Genomic DNA, 18,848 nt, shown 5'->3' with positions numbered 1-18,848 from the left:
TTTTATCAAAAGATGCTGGATTAGGTGAAAGATTTGTTGCACTTCCAACAGCTGGAGCAATGTTTTTGAAGAGAAAACTAGGAATGGGAATCGAAGAGAACTTGAAATTTTAACTATATAAATGGAGGTGAACGTAAATTTCAGCAAAAATCAGAAAGAAAAAATAAAATCCGCTTTTAAGAAGAAAATACCCGTTAGTATTCAATTTAAAATAGATCAACTAAAAAATGGCGAAGATAAGATATTTTTAACAAATAGACAATACAATAAACTCGAAAAACATAAGAAAAACAATAAAGGAACCAGAATAGAAATTTCTTATAATCAGTTGAAAGAACTTAAAAATGGTGGACTTTTGAAAGATTTATTAGATTTTGGAGAAAATATTCCAGTTGTTAAAAATGTTGTTCCTTATGTTCGTAAAGCTGCTCCAATCGTTAAAAAGGATGTGATTCCTATTGTTCGAAAACATTTTAAATTGGTTAGATAAAGAGTTGGAAGATGTTACAGGATCTGGATTAGATGAAAAAACTTTGAATTACGTGAAATCAAACATTGAAAAAAAAATTTAAACCTTTAACATTCAGGGAATTGGAAGAAATCTGCAAAAATATTAAACATTTTAGAGGAATCTTCATGAGAGATACATTACCTGAAAAAGTTAAGAAATTTGAATGTGGAATTGTGAATTTAGACTCGATTATGGGAAGTGGAACGCATTGGATTTGTTATTATAAAAATGATAAGAATGCATGTTATTTTGATTCGTAGGGAAGAATTGAGGACAAACCACCTATAGAATTGATTAAATATTTGAAAAAATCAAGCGTCTACTACAATGATTCTCAGATTCAAGACTATAAAGATCCCCCAATTTGTGGTCATTTATGTGTTTTTGTTTTGAATGAACTGAGTACTGGTAAAGATTTTAAAGAAGTTGTTAACAAATTATTGCTTAATAAATATGGATTCACAAAATATTTTTGACGTATTTGGAACACAAATTATTCAAAATGTACATAATAGTTTGAATTTTGATAGTTTGAGAAATGAGTTTGATAACAAGTTAGAAAATGTATTACAAAACCTTCCAGATTCAGATATGTTTGCTGTCGAGATTGAAGATTTTAAAGCAGAATATGATAACAAACTTGTAAATTTCATGAGTTCAAATGAAGTTGCTGATAAAATAAAAACATTGGAAAAAGAAGTTGATGATGGTGTAAAAAAATTATTTACCAATTTAATGTCTCACATCGAAAAAGCTGATGAAATTACTGAAGCGATCAAAGTTGAAAAGAATTATGTTAGTTTGGCTAATAAGAAAAGAATTGTCGGTGTTCGACCTGGTATTGACAAACATGATGTTGTTGTTAAAGAACAAATTTTAAAACCTCTAAAATTATCAGAAAACATCGATATTGTTGATTTACATGATCCGAATGTTAAAAATGCCTTAGATTTTAAAGGAAAAAGAATTAGCGGTGTTAGTAAAGGAATTAATCCATTTGATGTTGTTGTAATGATTCAATTAGAAGATCCTATTAAAATGTTTAATGAACTAAAACAAAATTATGAGAATCATAAACAGCATGTTAAAGATTTTACAACAGAAGTCTATGAAAAACTTGAAGCGAGAAGTAAAAGATCTATAGAAAATTGTGATGAAAAATTTACAAATTTTGAGGAAAATTTCAATCTATATAAAGGCGATCTTTATGGAAAAATAACAAACTTTTTGGAAGATTTCGCTAAATTTCAAGAGGGTTTTAATGAAACCGATAGAAAAAATGGTGAAGTTTTTAAAAGAGTAGTTACTAATCAATCTTTACTTCATGATAAATTAATTAAACTAGAAGAAAACTTTGGCGAAATTAATGAAAAAAGTTATAAAAAATAAGCAGTCTTTTGATAAGTTTAGTTTAGATGCCACAAAAACTTTTGAGAATATTGATCATAAACTCGTTGAATACAACGATTTATATCTCGATAAAGTAAATAAACTAGAAGAAAACTTTAATAAATTTAAAGAAGATGTCGATAAAACTTTTGAAAACATCGACAACAGATTTAATGGAGTAGGTGGTTACGATGACTAATTTTCCTTATATAAATGGCGCTCATATACTGTGTGAGGTGCAAAGAGAAAACTGCCACAAACGATATAAAATACTATGCAAACATTAACGGAGTTAAGAGAATATCTGGAAAATGTGCTGAATGTAACGCTAAAAAGAGCCAATTTATAAAAACTTGATTTTGAAATTTTTTCTTAATAAATAGAGATGGCGGGACATTACAGTGCTTTCGATCTTTTTATAATGCAACACGAAAGAGATTTGAAAAAAGAACATTGGGATGACATTTCTCAAAAATATGAATTATCCGAAGATATGATGAGATTATACGTAAACAAATTGAATTGGTATAACATTGCTAAATATCAAACTTTATCATCAGAGTTCATTCAAGAAAATATACATTATCAATTAAAAGATCATATGTCTGTTCTTTGTCTCTATCAACACTTGAGTATAAAGTTTTTGGATGAAAATAAAGATACAGTTGATTGGAACAATATTATAGATAGCGGTTACTATCCTGTGCAGATTTTATTGAAATATGTGACCGAGATCGCAAAATTTAAGGAAGAGAATCCTGAATATGACGAAGTAGATCATTAAAAATGACTCTAATCTTTTTAATTATTTTACTAAAATTTATATCTTTTCTTATAAAAACGTACATTAGATCGATGAAAAAATGATACATGATGTTTAAAATTTCTAAATTTTCTCTTATTAAATGGCGGACTACAGAAAATATGCTAGTGATATTGAAAGGGCGGAGTTTAAAAATTTCTATCCAATTAGTAAACAACATTTGAATGAACCGAATAAAAGAACTGAGTTTAATATTGATTTTGGAGATAACTTTTGCTCGTCTAACTTCCAGTTTTATATTTCTGGAACTTTAACAAAACAAGATGGTCAAGCATATCTTGGAACTGATAATGTTAGATTAATCGATAATTTTATACCGTTTTTATTTTCTAAGATTGAAGTAAGAAAACACAATAAATTGATAGAAGAAGTCGAAAACTGTGGTCAATTAAGCACTATTAAAGGAACTATTTCGTATTCAAAAAGTGATGTTATTTCTCAAACTTCTAATGGCTTTGAATCAGATTTTAAATTTGGTGTTTTTGAAGCAGCTGGAAATTTATCTCATTTTGGATTAGGATTTTTTGAAAATGTTACTATTCCGATCTATAAAGGAGGATTTTATCTAAGTTTTATAAGAGCAGAAGACGATGATGTGATTCTGAAGACTGCAACTGGAAATGTTATGCCTGTTGATGGAAAAATAACAATTACAGATTTTTTTATTAGAGTTCCAATGATTGATTATAAAACCACGAGTAAAATTAGATTGATTGATGAAATTACAAAAAGTCAAAACATTATGTTTAATTTTCTAGATTGGCAATGTATTGAACAAAAAGGTATTTCCGGAACAACTTATTCGTTCGATATCACAAATATTTATAGAAATATCTTCAATCCCAAGTTCGTTATCATAGGTTTTCAAACAGGTAGACAGAATAATCAAGAAAAAAATCCTTCAAAGTTTGATAGTTTGGATGTAAAAAATATCAGAGTAAAATTGAACGGTTCTTATTATCCAGATGAATTACAAAATTTAAACATTTCAGGAGGTCTTTTCAGAATCATGTATCAGATGTATCAAGATTTTAAGAAAGTTTACTGTAATAATAAGGAAATGTATTACAATCCTAAAGAATTTTTAGCGAATAGACCTATTTATGTCATTGATACAACAAAGAGTTTGACAAATATTTCTGGTTCAAAGAACGATATAATTATCAATATAGATTTTCAAAAAGCTGTTACAAACGCGATTTGTTATGTTGTTGTCTCTGAGAAATTTTTAGCCTATGATGTGATTAAGAACGATATTAGAGAAATTCAGTAAAAATCGCGTTATTCGTCGGATAGTTTTAAAACTTTACAGAATTGTTAAAGACATTGATAAAAGTATACATTTTAAATTGCATTAAAAAATTTTGAAAAATAGGGATGATATTAGGAAAAAAACTATTTCAAGGTCATGGACCGGAAGTGGTGATTTTAAAAAATACTTTAATATTTACTGATCCTATATACCAAATTTCATCAAAAAAGCTCCAATAGTTCTGGAGATATAAGAGTTTAAAGATAAGGGATGATTGGGGTAGATTTTGAAAATTTTGTTATTTTCATGAAATTTTAAGTTGAACTCGCTTGTTTTTGAAGTTTCAGATTTTTCCGATAAAATTTTTTTATTTTTCTTTGAATATTAAGAAATAGGGGATGATTTCACCCTTATGGATAAGTTAAGTCGAAAGAGTTAAGTATTTACTATATGTGTACCAAATTTCGTTAAAATCGGTTGAGTGGTTTTTGAACAACAAGGTTTGAAATAAATATTGATATTCACTTATTTAATATACATTGGAAACTATAACAGTTCTAATATCGATTGCAACCATCGATTTTTATTATCGATAAAACTTCGATATTCATAATCGTTTATCGCACGGAAAAAATTTTCATCATGGGCGTTGGCCACGTATAGCCAGTCATGCTTGATCCTCCTCTATTTTAACGAAATTTAACAAGATATATCATCATTTAGAAGATTCTAATGTATTTGTGAGTTGAAGAAAGAAGATATAGACTTTATATGAAGTAAGAAGATTGTGTGATGTTCTGTGTTTCTTGTTAAAAGTGAAGTGAAGTGTTCCACTGGGCGTTGCCATTCATAGTGTTATTATATTTTATAAGTTACTTTTATATTTGCGACTCGAAGAAAGACGTTACAAGAAGATTGTGAATTTGTGTAGACATTCTAAACTGTGATAAAACATTGTGTGAAAATAGTGATGTAAAGTGTTCATTTGTAATACAGAATTAAGTGTTTTTACAGTGATTTCATTGTCTCACACGGCGTGAGAAAAGCAAGGTCATTGTTTGGTGTCACTACTGTCCTTGTACCACACACGGCGTGTGCAAAGCAAGGTCAAGCGTTAGTGACACAAACGCCTCTCACATGTTTCAATAAAATGAGATTCGAGGTCAAGCGTTAGTGGTACAAACGCTCACAGCAGACGTCACAAATCTAGAGTTGATTGAAATAAAACATATGATACCTTTCTTCTTCTCCCATTCCCAATTTCTTAGAAGTTAAGTAGATATCGCAAAAACACGCACACTAACAACACTCATTTTGTATGTCTTTCATTATATCGTATTGAATTGCTGAATGACAAACGTTTCTCTTTTCTTCGTCAGAATCACACACACACAATATATCTGTTTCGTAAATGTTTTTTCCATATAATTTATCCCAATCTACAACAAAAGCGTGATCTCTTATAAATTCCTTTGATAAATCTTGTTGTTTACAAAGACTTGTTAAAAAACTAGCTGTATGCATATTCCTTGGCCAGTATGGATATTGTCTTCTCAACATTTCAACAAATAAACAATGAAATTTAGCATAAAAGCGATGAAAAATGTCAGATTGTTGGTGTTTTAGTTTATTTTGTAAAAATCGGAATATTTTTCTTATTTTTCTATTATTTAATTTAAAATCTCCTATTACATTTAACATATTTATACTATCTAAGTTGTCTGTAATAAATTGCATTGAACACTTTTTAGTACTTAAAAGTTCTCTGAATTCGTTTTCATTTAAGGATTCGTTTTCACTTAAGGAAAATATCAACATTTGATTAACATATTTAGGTAATTCAAAGAAGTCTTTATAACTATTTCCTGTGGTAAGTTCTTTAAATGCTAGAAACTGAAGTGATTTTGGAGAGTTCATGTTGTTTGGTGACTATTTAGTAGAAAAGTTTTTTATTTAAGAAAAATAATTTGCTAAATTCATATTATTCTCTTTCATTCCTTCTAAAACTTAAAAAATATACTCTTTCGCTGATGAAAAATCTCGATTTCTTCCGGAATAATCTTTGTAATCATATACAAAATATCCTAAATAGTTGAATAATAAAATAAAATCATTTCTCTTTATCTCGGTAGTTGAAATATAAACATAAACATTTGTGCTGAAAAATTTATATCTCGGTAGACTTAGTTCCATAATCTCCATTTATAAAAAAAATCTTTTTTTGTTTAAATGGAAGAGTATAATGCCAACTGTTACAAGTGTTCTAATAGAGGAGAAATTATCGATAAAAGATATTTAGTTTGTAGAGGTTGTAATTTAATTTTGTTAGAAAGACCTAAACCTAAGAAATTTCGAAATAAATTAACACATTTGAATAACCTGCTTACAAAATTGCAATATGGAGACAAGAAGCAAACAAAATTTGTTACAGAATTTAGAAAACAGAATAAAAATTTTTACTTATCTCTTGGAACCATTGACAAAATTATTTTCCTTTTCAAAGAATACATTAGGTTTGTAGGTATCGATACACACGTTTATTATGAAAAGATATTACCTGTATTTTTTTATTATCTAGATGTAGAATTTGTTTATGATTTTGAACCAGAAATCCTCCATGATTTTATAGTACATTTGGAGAAATTAAACGAGGAACCTCTTGAAAAGAATGCGGTTTTACTCACATTCTCCCCGACTTCTCGAGTGATTGTTAGCAAATTTCATTTTTTCCGTCTTTAAATTTTTTCTATTTAAATGGAGTTCTTGAAAGAGTTAAATGATATTGGAGAATGTAAGTTTAAAGAGTATAAGAAGTTAAATGAATTGGAAGAAAATAAGAAATACAAAATTTTGAATTTGGAGAAAATGAAAGATAAATTCGGGTTTACAATAATTGCCGAGTTGGAAGATTGTAAAGTACACTTGCCGAACAGATTTTTGACTGTTTTGGATGAGAAAAAGATTAAAGAATTAAACAAAAATGAAAAATTACACTTGATTGTTACTGGAAAGAAGACTATTAAAGATAAAGAAATTATAACAATTAACTTTGTAGAATAAAGTCTTAACTCTAAAACTTGCAGTCCCTCCCCACGTCATAGTACTGTTTTGATAACCATAGTTGGTGTCTTTCTTCATAGGAATCACATGGAATATTATCTACAGTAATACCTTTTGTTTCACACAAAATGTGGCTATATTCTATAAGAAAAATTCTATAATGCTCTTTAATGAATTGTGTTGATAAATCTTGATACTTACAAAAATTCCTAAGAAATTCATCAATTAAGTCTTGATTATCTTGAAAGGACGTATAATATGGGAAAAATGTCATAAAAAAACGATGAAAACTCTCTGTTTGTTTATTTTTTACTTTCTTTTCAATATCTTTCGTAATTATATTAAATATGTAATCCCTTACTTTTTTAGTTTTTTGCCGATAGTAAAACACTCCATTAGACGTTTTTTCTGCAAAAGACTCTACAAGTTCTTTTAATTCTGTTTCATTTAAAGACGGTATCAACTGTTGTTGAGAATAAACCGGCAATTCACTGAATTCATCTTTGTTGCACTGTTTTAATGCTAGAAACTGAAGAGAGCTTGGTGAGTTCATGTTGTTTATTTAGTAGAAAAGTTTTTTATTAAAGTATGTTTTTAGTAAAAATGTTTTAAATTGATTAAATTTTATTAAGATTTCGAAGATTTTTCCTTTATTCGTAGCAGATTTGACAACATTTTACAAAGCACAGCTTAAGAAAGTAGAAGCTCAGATTTGGTTAATTTTTCATTCCTCAGAGTAATGTACCGATCGCTTTTGGAGACGAACGACTGTAGATTCGGTTAATTTTTCATTGAGATTTGCTGTGTTATTTCTCAGCTTCCTTTATGGTACATTGAACAGTATTTTACATTGCTTTTCGGTCGGCTCCGAAAGTGCGCCAGGAACCCCATATTACTATCTACTTATATATATACATACATATATATAAATATATTTATATACATACATATATATATATATATAATTAGTTATAAAATTCATATATCCAAAGAATCATTGTACAAAAATTACTCAAGAATAACACATGAAAGTATATTTTATTCTAATATATTATATTATACAGCGCGTTCCGAAATTATCTAGAAATGTTTTCTAAATGTTTTCCTTGAGTCCGGGCAAACATATTTCACAATGTAAACACTGGCCTACGGCAGATTTGTTTTTGTTTGTCAGTCTGTTTCTCGTGAGTATTTATTATATCTCTAGAACGCATTGAGATAGCAATTTTAAATTAGTTGTGGAATGTAAAATATGTTATCGTATAAACATATGAATTTTCAATGTTTGTTAGTATAGCTATTTCAAACTTGAATAAAAAAGATTTGTTGAGAGATATTAGTTGCGCAATAAAAGAAGAACGCTCCTGATGATAGTAAATGAAATTCAAAGTTTAATGCAAAATCTGAAATAGTGGTGGATTTACTAAAATTAATGAAGTATAATAAGAAAAAACATCATAATATAAAACACTTTAAAGTACAATTTATATATTTCTCAGATGGAATAAGGAATTACTTATATTTATATGATAATATGTTACACATAAACTTTGTATATTTCAGACAGTGACCCCTTTTCAGACAAAAACCCATTTGATAAAAACTAGTAACAACAACATTGATACAAAAAGTAAAACATTTATTTTACAAAAATGTTCCAAGTAATGGCTTGTATCTCTGTATGACATTACCTAACCCGCTGATCCAAAGTTCCGTCGATATTTTTCAAATACTAGTCGGTCGTTCTCCTGAATAATTGCAGCATTGAATGGTTGCAATGTATACAAGGTCCTTCATGCAGCCCCACAGGTACAGATGGGCCAGCGATCAAAGCACACGGCCGATGCTGTACTAGCCATTCATTAAAATATTAACCTCACCTATGCGCTGTCATTCTGTTATGGATTTAAAAGAGCTACTAACACGTTTATTTTGAATATCAATTTACTTTAATAAAAACAGACTATTATTAATATGGGTTTAATTTAGTAATTTTTTCTCCTGATAATATTTGCAACACTATAAATTAGACATTATAATACAGTTTTATATTATATAGGGTTTGTTATACTCAAATCCAAGATTTTTAAAAATAACTTTAAAACTATTCCTCATTTCCCAAAAGTTAATTTAAAAGTTACAAGTTTTATTTAAAAATGGGTCCCTGAAGCACCTAGGGTGGGCACTAAAGGAACCCCAACCTTCGTTCTCTAAAATAAGCTCCTCCTCCCAACCATCTATCCCGTGCGCCTATTACTTGGACTATCTGTGAACAAGAGCGTGAGGAAGGGGATTGAGCAGGCCACTGAACTGGTCCTTGTCGTCTAATCAGCATCTGGCCAAATGTATTATTTAGTTTCTTTCAGACAATGGACAATAATGAGCTGGAGCCCCGTTATTGTCAATCCATTTCTAACTTGTGATTTGCAATGGGAGATTACCAAGCTAATCAGGGAGACCATCCCTTATATACGTTGGTTAGGTGAAAGTTAGGTGAATTATATGATACTAATCATAAATCTCATATTAAAAGTCCAGACATTTACTGCTACTTTATGTTGACACATACTCGCTATTACAGAATGATAAATTTTTTTCTTCCGGTGATTTAAGAACTCCCCACTGCTGAAACTCGTTAAGAAAAAATGTGTATAACACACACAAACAAAAAAAAACACACACACACACACACAAACACACACACACACACACACACACACACACACACATATATATATATATATATACAGGGTGTCCAAAAAGTCCCGGGTCGGTTAAATATTTTTCAAAATATTTAAAATAGAGCTAAACCTTACACAAAGTTACTGGACATAAAAAAATCTATTGTCGACTATCTATAAGATGTGTATTTTTTACATTAACCGAAGTTGCAAACTCTAGCCATCTTTGAACGGCTGTCATTTTTGACTCAGTTGGTTATCGGTTTGAGGTCTGGTTTACGGCTATGTACTCTACTAATAAAGACCTTTTATTTGATATGCATATCAACCTATGCTTACATTTAAGATTTTCTTCTAACTCCTAGCGGGCCGCCCCCCAGAGGAAGTAGCGGATCACTGAATATGTGATAAAATAGATTTTTATGTCCAGTAACTTTCTGTAAGGTTTTGTAGCTCTATTTTAAATATTTTTAAAAATATTTAACCGACCCGGGACTTTTTGGACTCCCTGTATATTTATACTGTATATATATATATATATATATATATATATATATATATATATATATATATATATTCAAAAGAACCTAAATTTATTACTCAATTCTTCCCTGGTCTACACAAAAATAATTCTATTATAAAAGTTGGATTTAATATTCTTCAAAGCTCCCCTGACACTTCAAATTTTATTTCAAAAGCACTTCGAGTTATTTTTAGAAGACCTCCAAATTTTAAAAACAAGCTTGTTAACACACTAGTTCCAAAATCTATCAACTATACAAGAAATGGATGTGATCCGTGTAAAAAATCACGATGTGGAACATGTAAAATTATGAGTTCTTCAAGAGAATTCAATAGCAGTAGTACCGGAATGACCTATCCTATAATTGGCAAAATTGACTGTAATTCAAAAAATTTAATATACCAAATTAATTGTAAGTTTTGCTCCAAACAATATATTGGCCAAACATCGAACCATTTAAGAATCCGTATGACAGGGCATAGGTTTGACATTTTTCATAAAGATGAAGATAAGCCATTGGAAAGACATTGTCTAGAACACAAACAGGACAAAATTGAAGAGTGTTTTAAATTAAAAAATTAAAAATCCATTTGGTCTAAATTTATAATAACTTTTTAAATAATTTTATAACATTCAAAATTTGCCATAAATTACAAGTTGTATTCCACCTTTGATAAAAATCAACTGTTCCAACAAGATTAAATTAGAAAAATTTCACGTCAGCTGGACTTTATCAAATGTTATGCACTGTGTTTACATTTATGTTTTATTAATTCTAGTTTACATGTTATAGTTTTGTATTCGTTTTTATTTAAGACTTCCTGAAGACGGGGGTATTAAATCCCCCGAAATATAGAAGTGAAAAAAGGTTTTTGTTTTCTTCTATTCAATACAGTGATTAGTATATATATATATATATATATATATATATATATATATATATATATATATTACATTGTATAAATGGCAATAGCCTTATTTAATTTCAATAAAGAGATACGGCCAAATACAAAATAATTGAATTGAGCAAGTACTTTTTGCGATTCAAAGTTTATTGAGATAATATATATATATATATAGTAGTAGTAGTAGTAGTAGCCTGGGTATCCGGTAGTGGTAAAATAAGACCCAAAAACTTCGGACTCTGAGACCCCGAGATATATATATATATATATGTGTGTGTGTGTGTGTGTGTGTGTGCGTGTGGGTGTATGTGTAACTTCGTATATATATATATATATATATATATATATATATACATATATATGTATATATATATATATATATGTACGAAGTGTGTACTTCAATATAGTATATATATTGAAAAAGTGTGTATATAAATAAAAAGTCCGGCTACTACTGTACTATTGTTACAGACATTCTTACGCCTAGTATGATATATGATACATTTTAACTGTCTATTTCCTTGGATCTGCTGTGGAGAGCAGTCAGAATTAAATGGGGTTTAATTTAGAACATGTTTGACGTGGAATATTCGGGATTCATTAGGATTAAAGTTAGCTTTCCTATAAAAGGAATATATATTATATTCCTTTGAGGTAAATAATCTTCCATTATCATACCAACAGTTACGAACTTAGGTGTAACTAAAATTGTACACTACTTGATTTTTAAGGTTGCTATTTAATAAAACAAGTATTTTATTAGAATCAGATAGTTTTGTTTAACATTAAATAGTTAATTAACAGCTAACCTATTATTGCTTGTAAATCAGCTTGTGACTTATGTTTTTCTGTGTATTATTTTTATTAGTGTATACATTCACTGCAATAAACTATTTACAAATAAATATTTATTATTAAAATTAAGAATACTTTTTTAATATGTGTTAATTTAATTTTTTATTAAAAAAAACATTACATCAAAGAACTGAACTTGAACTATTCCAACGTAGATAAGAAATATACGTATGTATAGTATAGTTAGTAGGTATAGTTAAAATGAAATCATTTTGCATAAAACGTATTTATTTTGTTCTTTACTTTATCGTTTTAACTAGGTATCATTGGATTTGTAATAAAATTGAGCAATTTTTACGTCTATCTACATTGATGTCTAACCGTCATATAATACCGACGTTGCAAATTGGCACAATTTTTATATGGCTTTTCTACTTGAAAATGTGTATGGCTTTATGATAAGATAACATACGTATTCATACCAAATTTAAAGTTTTTATGTTAAAACCATTCTTGTTGTAACAAATAAAATTAATCAAAAGACATAAAATTGCTTAATACGTTTGCCTTGACCCAAAGAATTAATTTTGCAGAAATAATGTGTAATGATTAAAACAATTATTTCATAATAAATTTTGCTTTATTATAAATAAAATTAATGAAATTTCTGAGTGACTAAATCAAGAAACTATTGCTCACATATATTGCTATGAAATAGTTTACTTAGGCCATTATCGGTGCAAGTTAATGCTGGTTGTAATCTTAGATCAGATCTACGATGTATCAGGATCCTTTGGCAACGTCTATAAATTCGTTTTCGTAACATACAAAAATCATGAGTGGGTGTGGACCAAAGACTTACTCTAGCGGCCTCTTGAAAAGAGTGTGTGATTTGGGCTTCGGTAAAATCATGTGGTTTATTCAAAATGTTAAATAAAAAATAATAAAGTTTATTCATGCCACTGTCACTAAAGTTGTAGTTTAAATAATATTAAGCATTCAAAATTAAAATAATATTATAAACTTGTTTACATTTTATTTCGAATTCGGCGAAATCTCAAACTCTACTTTTAAATGAACATATTTAATGCCATTACGAAAAGCATACACCTTTTTTGATTAATTTTGCAGATTCAAAACTCCTTCTAGGCATAGAAGTACTAATTATTTACAAGCCTGAGTAATGTTAAAACTATAGTCAGCAGGATATATAAGTACTATCGGCAAACTTGATTTTATCTACATTGTTTAAAACTTGCTTTATTAGATCATTTAAAATGTTCAAAATATATTTAGCTTTCAAGAAAAAACAGAAATCGTTTGGTTGTATATTATTCATATCCTTGAAATGAGATATCAAAAATGATTTTTAGACAAAAATTAACGGTGTTAAAGATTTGAGGTCTCAAATTTTAAGGTCGGCGTTATATTATAGCCAGTTCTTTAAAGGCTAGACAGTATATTATCGGTTGTACGCTATATACAACCAGTGGAATAACATAACTGCACTTTCAATCAAGGTATTGATGTAGCTAATGGCTGCAACAGGAAGTACTGTAACAGGAACACTAGCAACGGCTATAAAGAGAAAAAAGCCACTAATAAAATTTGAAGAAGGCTGAAAAAACTTTGAAAGATGTTGCTCTCAAACTTTGTTTTTTTTTTTATGTTCTAATGGGTTGGATGAACTCACACACCACACAATGGTATTCAAGTTTAAATAATGTTTCTGTACTTTTAAACTTAGGAATAATGGTTGTTTCAGTTTAAACAACTTATCTCCATGGACCACGTTGAGAACAAAATTTGTAGTCGAACTTCTTTCATTGTTATTTGTTTTATTCTGTTGTTTCTCAAAAATATTTATATTCTAAAAATTAACTGTATTATTTCCTTTTACTGTGAGCTAAGCAACATATTTTTACTATACTATAGCTATATTAGAAAACACACATTTAACTGTCAATAATAAAAATAATCTAATATATAAGCAATTAATTAATTACAAAAAATTTCTTTTTTGTAACATAACAACAAATGATATGAAATACATTCTAATAATAATAATACTACGTCCATTTATAAACTTTCCAGAAAATATGTTATTTTTACCAAATGAGATATATTACAATTTATATGAATTAAATTGTGTGAAATACACTTTTGTCCACTTAGCCCTTAAAGTCACTTGAAGAACATAAAATTATTGTCAATTTAGGTAAAGAAAAGTACCACGTCTAAGGCTATCTATAGTTTGTTATAAAGTTATAAGGAATAATAATTTTAAGAATGCAAACAGGCTTTCTGAAATATTGCGTAACCATTGACATCACATGATGACAAGAGATACGTTAAATATTATGTAAGGTCATGAAATATTCATATAGGTCAGAAATGGAAAATGTATACTCTTCGTCATCATCAAGTAAATAACAACTTGATAACTACAGGTGATAAATGTTTGATTAAAGTAAAGACTTGTAACAGCGTCGGTATAATAGTACATGTTAATAAACTTTGAAAATTCAGTCAATATTTCTTTATTTCATATTAGATATATTATTTGCTACTATAAGACTGAGGCAGTGTTAATTTATATATATATATATATATATATATATATATATATATATAATTCCAATAATATATATATATATATATATATATATGTAAAGGGTGATTCAAAAAGAGCGCCGGTTTTGAAAAGACCGGTAAATTTTATTTTATCGGTTGGCAACAATGTTTGACCTTGATTCTATTTCTGACTACATTCCGATTGTTGACGCAGCTGATATTTCTCTCATTAGTGCAATCTGTTTCTAACCATGGAGAACTTGTGCGCAACGAGTGTTAATAGTGAACACGTTTTATCAGTGTGGAGAGAGTTATGCGGCTACTGTTAAGCGACTTCGCGGTACTCTAGGACGTAATGAAGCACCGAATGAATCAACAGTTCGCAGACTCATGAAAAAGTTTCAAGAAACGGGTTCAACAGTCGATCTCAAAAGTTCTGGACGTCGTCGTTGTGCCCGAACTGAACAGAACATTGAGGTGGTTCGTGACAGTGTGGCTGTTAGCCCAGCGAAATCAATACGTCACCGTTCTCAACAATTGGGTTTAAGATGTTCTTCTGTACGGATAAATCTTCGGTACGATCTCAAATGTCACCCCTATAAATTCAGATGACGCAACAATTGAAAGTGGCAGATCACCAGAAGAGACAACAGTTTGTTGATTGGGTATTGAGAAATTCGCAGGAGGAAGAAAACTTCGCAATGAATATCATCTTCAGTGATGAAGCGCACTTCCAATTGAATGGATTTGTTAATAAACAGAACTGCTGTAAATGGGGTTCAGAAAACTCTCGCATTATTAACGAAAGGGAAATGTATTCACAACGAGTGACAGTTTGGTGCGGCTTTTGGTCGAGCAGCGTCATCGGCCCTTATTTTTTTGAAGATTAGGAAGGGCAAGCTGTGACAGTGAATGGAGACCAATACCGTATGATAATTAGGGAGTTTTTGTGGCCTCATTTGGATAACATAGAGATTGACCAGTTGTGGTTTCAGCAGGATGGTGCCACCCGCCACGCTGCCCGTGAAACAATTGTGTTGCTCCGTGACCGCTTTCAGGATCGCGTCATTTCTCGTAATTCCGACCATCAATGGCCACCAAGGTCGTGTGACTTAACACCTTGTGACTTTCATCTTTTGGGTTATTAGTCATTAGTTTATGCCAATAAACCCCGAACCATCAATGAGTTGAAGGAGGAAATTCGACGTGTTGTCGGCCAAACTGAAGTGGAAACTTGTCGTGCAGTCATGGCTAATTTCATGGACAGAGTTGTTGCGTGCCAGCGTAGCAGAGGAGGACACATGCATGACATTATTTTTCATACATGAAATCGGAAGGTCAGATGAACATATTTATGTATTTGATTTCAGATTTTCATAAAAATAAATCTCTTAATTTGATATATCAAAACCAGCGCTCTTTTTGAATCACCCATTATGTATATTAGTGTATATCTGAGTTTGAAAATCACATGTTAGTGTGCTATTCAATGTCTTTATAATTATCAATAGTCCAATAATTTTAGGATTTTTAAACCTCAATCTGCGGAAACATTCCCAGGGACCTGCATTTTGATATACACCTTCATTATAGCGTTTTAATGAAGATGTGAAAAATCGACATTGATATCATGCTGGTTACAAATGTTATAAGAGTCCAAAGGTCACGAAAATAAGTTTTTCGCGAATATCTCGCGACGTATCTCTAGGAGATCAATAAAAGTCTTTATAAACACTATTCTTCATACGTTTGTCTACAAAAATGTTTTTGTATTTTTCTGTTAAGTCAACCGTTTTCGGACTAGAGTGCTGAGAAAGCGAGTAAAATGCACTCACATAGGGTATTATGTACTGTATACATATAAGGCGTGAACTTTATTGCTTTTTATCAATGTATTTAAGTTTTCTTAAAACTAATAATACACAAATTTACTTATATATTGTGACAAATATACTTATATTATAGAGGTTTTGGAACTTAGTTAAATCTGCTATATATAATACAAATGCCCTCCACTGGCAGATGTTCCGTTCTTTTTGTTACAAGACCCGTCCTTTATACCTGCTACTCCCTGTCGGACTGTGATTAGCTCAGTTGAAAAATATTTCTTGAGTGTTAAAGACGTTATTTTCGTAGTTTTGTGCTATTGAACAGTTTTCATAATGAGTGATAAATGTTTCATATTTAATGCATCGTTATCAAGTAGTGACGTAGTAGAAGTTAGACAAGTCTACAAACATTAAAAAAAGCTAGTGTCGCTGGAAGTGATATTAACATTGAATATTAGAATACTGTGACATTTTTAAATGTTCGCAGCAATTGTCTTAAAATTTATACGAACGATTTGAGTATTGCGGCCTTGAAAAGACGCCAAGAAGAGCCGAGTATATCAAAATCACCGCGTAAAAAATGAATTCTTTTGATTTCAATAAATTATGTCTGTTTTGTGGAAAGAAGAAGCAAGTGAAGAAATAAAAAGATAGATAAAAAATATATAAACGTACTATAAGAGAAGGGAGTACTCTTACATTTAAAAACACAGTTTTAAAGCTGCAGAGACGCGTAGTGATAAGTATGGAAGAAATGTAAAGGAACGTGTAAATTTTGAGCATGACCTTGTCTCTGTCGAAACTTATAACCATGATAGTGTTTCTCCAATTTTTTTTTACTTAGTGAAAAGAGTGATGTAGGCCGTCCATTGGACGAGAATATCAGAATTGCTATGGACAATGTTTTCTAATACATTGAATACAACGACGATTGTCAATTCACATTGGCTGAGTTGATAGATCTAATTGAAGTTTACGTTCCAGATGACACGTCAATTATAAAAAATTGATTGCTCGATATGGGAGTAATATTGTAATTACCACTAAAAGCAAATCTTTGATATGATTTGCTTTCAAGATACTGCAGCTAATATTTTGAATAATTTGTGGTACGAAGAAAAAAATTAAAATACTTTGTGATGAACTTTTACGATTTGTAAAAACAGCTGCATAGATAAACAAAGAATTTATTTGTTCCATTACAATTATTCACGACTCATATTCACCATCAAGTCAGATGTTAGATAAAATTAATGATAAAAGATATAAAATTAATTGTGTTGGGAGTTGAAAAATAATATATTACAGCCAATAACAACTTTTTTGATACCAGCATCCGATGATCTACTAAACACAATCTTTTGTGATCGATATCGACGACAAATGAATATAAAAGAACATTTTATACACAACTTTTCCTCCCCTATTTTTCAATGTACAAATAAATAATTATTGAGCATAAAAAAACTTTTATTACAGATCATGGATTATGCCTACGGGGGAAACCATGTAAAAAACGTGCCTTGCATTCTACCTCAAAGATGGTGCATCGTCATAATGTGCTTTCTCAGCACTCTAGCCCGAAAACGGTTGAATTTATAGAAAAATGAAAGAGACATGTTTTTGTAGATAAGTCTTTGAGAAATAATTTGAATAATGACCTTTATTGACCTCCAAGCCATACGTCGCGAAATATTCGTGAAAAACTGATTTTCGTGACTTTTTGACTCTAACATCATTTGTAGCCGGCACGATATCAATGTCGATTTTTCACATCTCCATTAAAACGCCATAATGAAGGTGTATTAAAAAATGCAGCTCACTAGGAATTTTTCGCAAATAAAACCTTAATGAGTGGACTGCAACGCTTCGAATATTGACAGATATTTTTTCATAGTATACTAATTGTTATATTAAGTATACTGTTTATACAGATTATGTATAATATCGTACTATACATACCTGTAGTGTTGTTACTGAAGGAGAATCCTAGAATTGGAGTACACAGTGAGAGCAATATAACAAACGTAGATTCCATCATAGTTTACAATTAACTTTGAGCACATCTCTTGAGTGACTGATATAACAAACTTAAAAAGAGTTGTTATCAGAAAGTAACCTCGACTTATGACCCACTGATTGATTGCACATTTTTGGAAAACTCGTTACTATTACTAGCAAGATATGGTCGGTATCTGGATAGTTTTTTTGAATATGTGTTTGCTACATTATTTCATTTATGTGTAATAAATAATCTATTTACTACCTCCAAAATATTATTTTAAAACCACTACGTGCTATATTATTAATTCTGTTCAGTTTTGATTAAATTTTAAAAATGTCTCTTTCTTTACAAATAAAATTAATTTTTTTATCGTATTGTTAGATTTTAGTTTTGATCTCTTTTTTCATTTTAAATAGGTTAATAAAGTTTAGTAAGATTTATCTCATACTACAAATTTTATTCCTGAGAATCCATAAAAAGTTAACTAAGCTATCTATTATT

The 18,848-nt window shown here is 29.7% G+C and overlaps 1 protein-coding gene across 1 annotated transcript in view; it reads right to left on the bottom strand.

Moving 5' to 3' along the window:
• Window positions 1-18,416, bottom strand: part of LOC124354681 (adhesion G protein-coupled receptor E1-like) — a 42,963-nt gene extending 24,547 nt beyond the window's left edge. The window contains exon 1 of the mRNA XM_046805314.1: window positions 18,305-18,416. Coding sequence (XP_046661270.1) covers window positions 18,305-18,383 — 79 coding nt within the window. The 5' untranslated portion in view covers window positions 18,384-18,416. The remainder of the gene's footprint in view (window positions 1-18,304) is intronic.
• Window positions 18,417-18,848: the final 432 nt, after the last annotated feature.

Source organism: Homalodisca vitripennis, chromosome 2, assembly GCF_021130785.1.
Source record: "Homalodisca vitripennis isolate AUS2020 chromosome 2, UT_GWSS_2.1, whole genome shotgun sequence".
NCBI lineage: Eukaryota > Metazoa > Arthropoda > Insecta > Hemiptera > Cicadellidae > Homalodisca > Homalodisca vitripennis.
Note: the sequence above shows the minus strand (reverse complement) of the source record. Positions and strands in the feature narration are given on the sequence as shown.